Source organism: Hippopotamus amphibius, chromosome 3 (assembly GCF_030028045.1).
Source record: "Hippopotamus amphibius kiboko isolate mHipAmp2 chromosome 3, mHipAmp2.hap2, whole genome shotgun sequence".
Classification (NCBI taxonomy): Eukaryota; Metazoa; Chordata; class Mammalia; order Artiodactyla; family Hippopotamidae; genus Hippopotamus; species Hippopotamus amphibius.
This window is the reverse complement of record NC_080188.1, coordinates 96,209,815-96,217,395: the sequence shown is the minus strand read 5'-3', so window position 1 is coordinate 96,217,395 and position 7,581 is coordinate 96,209,815. Positions and strand designations below refer to the sequence as shown.

At 42.3% G+C, this 7,581-nt stretch overlaps 1 protein-coding gene across 3 annotated transcripts in view; it reads right to left on the bottom strand.

Annotated features, from left to right (window-relative positions):
• Positions 1-3,410: 3,410 nt before the first annotated feature.
• The window catches only part of CPE (carboxypeptidase E), a 115,918-nt gene continuing 111,747 nt past the window's right edge, over positions 3,411-7,581 (bottom strand). For all 3 annotated transcript variants that reach the window (XM_057726135.1, XM_057726136.1, XM_057726137.1), the window contains 2 exons: positions 7,102-7,220; positions 3,411-4,194 (listed from right to left, as the gene is read on the bottom strand). In XM_057726135.1, the coding sequence (XP_057582118.1) occupies positions 4,096-4,194; positions 7,102-7,220 (218 nt within the window). In that variant the 3' untranslated portion in view covers positions 3,411-4,095. The remainder of the gene's footprint in view (positions 4,195-7,101; positions 7,221-7,581) is intronic.

Sequence of the window (7,581 nt, the reverse complement as noted above, 5' to 3'; positions counted from 1 at the left end):
TCTCAATGACACTCAGTTCTGGACTCCTCATCAGATAAAATCTGAGCCTTTTGGGCTTCCTAGGTGGCGCAGTGGTTGAGAGTCCGCCTGCCAATGCAGGGGACATGGGTTCGATCCCTGCTCCAGGGAAGATCCCACATGCTGTGGAGAAACTAAGCCCTTGTGCCACAACTATTGAGCCTGCGCTTTAGAGCCCGTGAGCCACAACTATTGAGCCCAGGTGCTGCAACTACTGAAGCCCCCGCGCCTAGAGCCCATGCTCTGCAACAAGAGAAGCCATGGCAATGAGGAGCCCGTGCACCACAACAAAGAGTAGCCCCCACTCACTGCAACTAAAAAGAAAGCCCATGCACAGCTAAAAAGACCCAACACAGCCAATATAATTAATTAATTAATTAAAAAGAAAAATCTGAGCCTTTTGAGACCATGACCAGGATAGTTCAGACCTTTGGAACCCTGTATCATAATCACAAATGATTATCAGGGCAGGACTACGTGAAATTATCACCTTGCTTCCAACTGCTAAATGAGGGGTGGATTGGTCTGCATGGCCATGTGGCAGAGACTGACATTGTACTTGCCCCCCAGTATTTCCTGCATCCTGTTCAGTTAGGCAAGGCCGTGTGACTAGTCCTGCCCAGTGACTTGTAAACAGAGCTGACATATCGTCTGCAGCCTAAGGCAAGTCTGTTTTTGGTTCTTGGGTCTTTCTTACCCTCCACTGCAGTGACCTGGGAGGTCCCATATTTCAGATGGTGAGCTATGCTAGGTGGGGTCTCTCTCAACCTAGGTCCTGAGTGAATGAGAGAGACATTCAAGAAAGCAAGGCTGTGGCCACAGGGAATAATAAGGAAGTGCTTTCCAGAGTGTGGAATCAATTCTGAATCTAGGAATATTCTCCATCCACCAAAGAGGAGTCCTATAAAATATCTCTTCAGCAAGATTTCAGAATTGCTGCAGACCAGTGAACACTGGGCACCTCTTACTCCTTACCATTTCGAAGTGTTTACTGACATTACCTTGACTCTGTTCTGTCACTGTACGTTGGGTGTGAGGGATGCATAGAAACTCTCTTTTTAGTTCACAAGTTTCTGGAGCAAGAGTGACCATACGCAGACCTGATACAGAGGTTATCATGGGATTCCTCAAAAATCCCAAACCTGAAGCTCAAAGCCTGGCTTTGATGTGACTTTAAGCTGTCTATCCTAGGGAGGGGTTAGGAGCAAAGGTATGTTGGTGACCAGAAGGGAAGACTAAGGTGGTAACAGTGTTGCTCACCAAATGCTCTGGTTCAACAAGGCTAAGCATCGAGGTCTTGCCAGTGAGCCGTGGATGGAAGTGACTCCGGGTATATGTCCCTGCACCCAAGACAAGAGACTAAGCAGGCTTTATGTTGAGACAGCAGAGCCACGGGCCTGAAACATTCCACACCAGTGCATCACATCACTCAGCAGGACAACGTTCGTGGAGAATTACATGGACCTATGAATGGTTAACTGTTGAGTGAAACCACTGAGATTTAGGGTTGCATCTTCCTACAGCACAGCCTAGCATATCCCATCTGATGTGAACCACAGGAGCAGAATTCTGAAGTTCCTCAGAGTTCAGTCTGGGTCTTATTTTCCCTCTGCTACTATGGGCTCTTCCTAGGGGATCTTATACGTTCCCATGACTTTAAAAACCATCTGTATGTAGGTGAGGCTACTCCCAGGCTTGCCCAGGCAGCTCTGAAATGTACTTGCTGTCCTGGCAAAATCAGTTGTGCCCCTTTCACTCTCAAAGCTGTGCTGGTTTGGATAATTGAATAATATAGCACCTTATTTATATGTAAACTGCACTCAAATCTCTATTTCCAATACCAGGCCTCTTTTAGAGCTCCACACACGGACTCTGCAGCGATAAGCTCAGCACCTCCATTTGTATATATCACAAGCATAGACATCTCAAGCTTAACGCTTCCTACATTGAAATTTTTTCTCCTCCCCTTTTCCAATCCGCTGCTTCTCCAGTATGCCATGTGCTGTGTACCCATTTGGTTAGGTTGGAAACATGATGGCATCTGTGACACCTGCCTCCCCCTCACCACCCACATCCAATTTCTCACCAAGACCCGTCTATTCTACCTCTGAAACACATCACAAACCACCCGCATCTTCTCATCTCTACTGCCACACCCTGACCCAAGGCGCCACTCTTCTGGGCCCTCCAATAGCTTCCTGACTAGTCTCTACTCTTGCTTCTACTTTGGTCACAGCAGCAACAATGACCTTTAAAACTTAAATTAGATCATGTGCTTTCTTAGCTTAAGACCATTCTGTGACTCTAAAAACAAAATCCCATAACCGCAATCCTGGTCTGTAAGGTCCTGCATGATTTTGTACCTGCCGACTTTCCTGGCCTTTACCTCTCACCTCCCACATCTTTGCACCAATAATTCTGTCCTTTTGCTAGTCCTCCCAGCAAGCCATATTACTTCCTATCCCAATGCTTCTCCACCCACTGTTCCACTCTTCCTTCAATCTGTCAGAGACCATATTCTCCTCACCTGCCTAGGTGTGCTGCTAGACTAGTTTCTCAGACCCCCTTGCAGTTACTACGGCCAGAGGATACAATTCTAGACAATATGATGTGAGCATAAGTAACATGACCTCTTCCAGGCCTGGCCCATACAGACATCCCCAACATGCCCCTCCATGCCCTTTCCCCTTTCCCATGGAGACCACCACCAGGCAACTTTGGTGCCACATATAGGAGATGGCAGATCACCTGTCAGAATGAGACCCAGAATGACTGGGCAGAGGAAAGCCATCTCACCTTTCTGTCTTCTGCACAGGTACCTGAGGAAGAGAGACACTTCTATTGTGTTTAAGCCAGTATATATCGGGGGGTCTATTATTACAATGGTTAGCGCTATTTAAGCAAAAACCTGTGTATCGCTCAGCCATACCACCACCACCACGCACACACACACGCACCCCTGTGCTCAGTAACTCTGCATGCTCACATCCACTCCCAGTCTAGATCTGGGCTTACATGCGTAGCGGGACATCCCTGAATCCCCTCAACCACTCTAAGTTGCACTGACATTCTCCTTCTCTGCACACTAGTCCTGCCTGTCACTTCACTCATCACAATGCTTAACTGCATATTCATTGGTGTGTATATTTATTTAAAGTCTGTGCCCACAACCGATCCATGAGATTATGGAATCAGAACCTTTTGTCCACCAAAATAATACACACAGAGCTTGCACTGTGCTTCGCATACAACAGTCACTTAATAAATTTAAAAATATAGAGGATTAACCAATGAGAGGTCACGCTCAAGGGAATACCTACGTTTTTCTTTATATCACGAGACCACAACTCTAGACCAAAATTCACAGAGAATTAAAATAGAGACCATAGGGATTTTTCAACCTTTATTCATTCAGAATGCAATTCCGGGACAATCCACAGCCAAGAGAAATCCTACACTTTGAAGCAGTGTTCGCAGGCTGAATAATGTAACAGGACTGCCCCAGTACGTACAAGCAAGAAGTCAACTTCCATTCCTTCCATAAAACCTCTTACTAAACATTTACATTTTCTTCCCATCAAGAATGCATTAACAAGATCATGCTTATATAGCTGGTCAGCACAAGAGACAAATGACGATTTACACAGGGCTGTTTAAGTCTAGCAGTGCAGTGCTCACAACTCAAGCTGTAGCTGTTGACCTTTCCGATGGCATTCGTCATGTGACATTGTCACCAATTACATTGAAAGGACTCACTAATTTTTAAAAGCTAGAACTACTCAAAAAAGTTCTGTACTGTAAATAACACATGGAATATTGCATCTAAGCCTAAAATGGCAAAATCACTTAAATCTCTTATGTGGTCCTCCGTGTCATATATGTAGGAAAATGAATGTTATAGACCAAGTTCTTATATTTTTACCTAAGAGTCTATTTTAAGTAATGTCTATTTAATATTTAAATGATTAAAAATCAATCAATGTTAAATATTAACTGCACAAAATCTAAAAGAAAATGGCCACATTACATCATACTACATTATATAGATAGATTAAAAGCAGTTAATTAGAAGCCTTTTTAAAAATTTAAAGTTTCTGACATCATTTTCCACCATTCCATTAATTCTTCCTTCTCTTCCTCTTTCCTTTCAGAAAATGACTCCAGTTCAAAATCAACCTAAAGGAGAAAATAAAGATACATTGTTATCTAACTGACAATGTACTTTTAAAAACTGAAAAAGAGCCGGTTTAGAGTTTATTAAAATAAGCTCAAGCCAGCCACCTGAATTAAAGTATATCCTAAAAAATCTCTCAGGATAAGCAAAAAGATACATTTAGGGGAAAAAATATCAAAAGCCATTATGTTTGAAATGTGCTTTTCTTAACATATTTTTTTATTAACTAATTAATTTATTTACTTATTTATTGGCTGCATTGGGTCTCCTGGCTGCACATGGGCTTTCTCTAGTTGCTGTGAGTGGGGTCTGCTCTTTGTTGTGGTGCACGGGCTTCTCATTTTGGTGGCTTCTCTTATTGTGGAGCACGGGCTCTAGGCAGCAGCCTTCAGTAGTTGTGGCCCACGGGCTTAGCTGCTCCCTGGCATGTGGGATCTTCCCGGACCAGGGATCAAACCCATGTCCCCTGCATTGGCAGGTGGATTCTCTCTCTCTTTTTTTTTTTTAAGCTCTTTATTGGAATATAATTGCTTTACACTTTTGTACCAGCTTTTGAGGTACACCAAAGTGAATCAGCTGTATTTATACATATATCCCTATATCCCCTCCCTCCCGTGACTCCCTTCCACCCTCCCTGTCCTGGCCCTCTAAGGCATCACCCATCAAGTTGATCTCCCTTTGTTATACAGAAACTTCCCACTGGCTATCTATTTTACAGTTGGTAGTGTATATATGTCTATGCTACTCTCTCACTTCGTCCAAGCTTCCCCTTCGCCCCCTGCCCCCCAACCCCGTGTCCTCCAGTCCATTCTCTGCATCTGTGTCCTTATTCTTGTCCTGTGACTGGGTTCATCAGTACATTTTTTTTTTTTTAGATTCCATATATGAGTTAGCATACAGTAATTGTTTTTCTGGCTTTCTTCACTCTGTATGACAGACTCTAGGTCTATCCACCTCATCACATATAGCTCCATCTCATTCCTTTCTATGGCTGAATAATATTCCATTGTATATATATGCCACATCTCCTTTATCCATTCATCTGTTGATGGGCATTTAGGTGGCTTCCATGTCCTGGCTATTGTAAATAGTGCTGCAATGAACATTATGGTACGTTTCTTTTTGGATTATGGTTTTCTCTAGGTATATGTCCAGTAGTGGCATTACTGGGTCATATGGTAGTTCTATTTTTAGTTTTTTAAGGAACCTCCGAACTGTTTTCCATAGTGGCTGTACCAACTTACATTCCCACCAACAGTACAGGAGAGTTCCCTTTTCTCCACACCCTCTCCAACATTTATTGTCTCTAGATGTTTTGATGATGGCCTTTCTGACCGGTGTGAGGTGGCTCATTGTGGCTTTGACTTGCATTTCTCTAATGATTAGTGATGAGCATCTTTTCATGTGTTTGTTGGCCATCTGCATGTCTTCTTTGGAGAAATGTCTATTTAGGTCTTCCACCCATTTGTGGATTGGGTTATTTGCTTTTTTGGTAATAAGCTGGCAGGTGGATTCTTAACCACTGTACCACCAAAGAAGTCCCTGGAATGTGTTTTGATCTAATAGCTTTCTAGGATTATTGGAAAGCAGATTATTTAGAGGCAGATTATTTAAAAGCAGTCTTTTCCCCCACAAAAAGATGTAACTTATAATTAGTTTTCTGCCTTTGACTATTCAGTGAGCTTCTCCTGCCCACCTTGAATCTTCTCCTAAAAGCTAGGGGCATGTGGAAGAATGCAGTTCACTGTGCTGGTGCTCCAAACCACCAGGTTCTGCTTTGTAGAATCTTGAATCTGTTAAAGAAACTGATGGAAACACACACATCTCCAAACCACCAGTAGCCAGTAGCCCAGGAACTCAACTCTTCTATGAACCAGGCATCCTCATCGGGTCTATGGAGAACTCATACCCTTCTGCATAAAGTACTATTCAAAATATGTAGCTCCAAGCCCCAGTCTTCCCTGGGCGACAAGACAGCCATGCCTCATTCCACACAGAGCCTGTGGTTGTTTAAGGAAGTGACTACTCAACACCTCCTTGGACTAACACGCGCTAGAAAAGCTAAGGGTCAAATAGTTGAACCTTTTAAAACCTGGCTCTGGAGCTACTTTTTTCCAGTTTTATTTGCCCAAATTCACCTCCTGATTTTAATACATATCCAGGCTAATACACACATATGCACAATCGAAACCAAAGTACCAGTTAAAAACTCAGGATATTTAGTTTGCAAAACCAAGCATTTATACTCCAAACTTTGGGGATATAAACAAAAATACAATAAATTCTTTTCAAGCCTTTTAATTGGAAATGCTGTAGGCCATGCCATAGTAATGTAATACAAGGACAATAGTAAAATCCTTCTCTAAGAGAGTTTTGGTCTTATCACCATCACCTTCCCAGTAAAATAAACAGTATCTACTTAAACAGGTATCGTTCTTGATAGTTCTTAGCATAGAGGGCCTTGCTTATAGTGTGTGTTTAATAAATGTTTTGTTAATGCCTAAAATTACCTCGCATGCCTAATTTATTTTTCCAAGTACTGAGTAAGGTATTATACGAGGTGCTAGGGATAAAAAGATACATCAAACAGAATATTATTTAGATTGAAATCAAGGTCAACAAATAAAAGCTTAATTTTTTAAGGTTTTATTTGATTTTCTGGTGGATCTCTTCCAAAACTGAGAAATGGTTTCCGAGCTTCACATTGAGGGGTATTAAATCAATCACTGCGCCCTTGGGGAAGTCACTTAACTGCTAGGCCTCAGTTTTCTCATCTTTTAACAGATGGATAACAGGATAATAATGGCCTCTACCTTGTAGGGTTATTATGAAAGCTAAATATAATTAATTAAACATGCCTGACCGTGGTAAGTGAGTAATAAATTTTAGCTATCATCACGGTCACTTACCCTGACAGCGGGGCTGTAAGGAACCGCCACTTTCTTTGTTGTCGCCAGATAGCCTGGTGCTGAGGCTGTAAGTTTATAGTTTCCAGGTACCAGCAATCTCCAGTAATCACCATCCTTTGCTGCAGGGAAGCAAAATATCAAGTCTCAGGCACACATGTGAAATGCATAGTTACGCCATCGAAGTTCAATTTCATTTCCCTGTTTTTAAAAGTAGATGTTTATAGAATTTAATGAAACTGCATTGAAAAGAGCGTGACACTCTCTAGAGGGCCTCGTTTCTTACAGCAATTTTACAGATATTAATGTTAAATTGTCTAATACCTCCTGTAATATCATGAATCACCATAATCATGTCTGGAGTAACACAAGGTAACGAGTATATCAAGTCCCCAAGCAGTGGGATCCCACCATCTGCACCATGTTTTGATTCTTGCCGAGCAGTCAGCTATGAAGACCGGAGAGCCTATGTCAGTGTCTCAC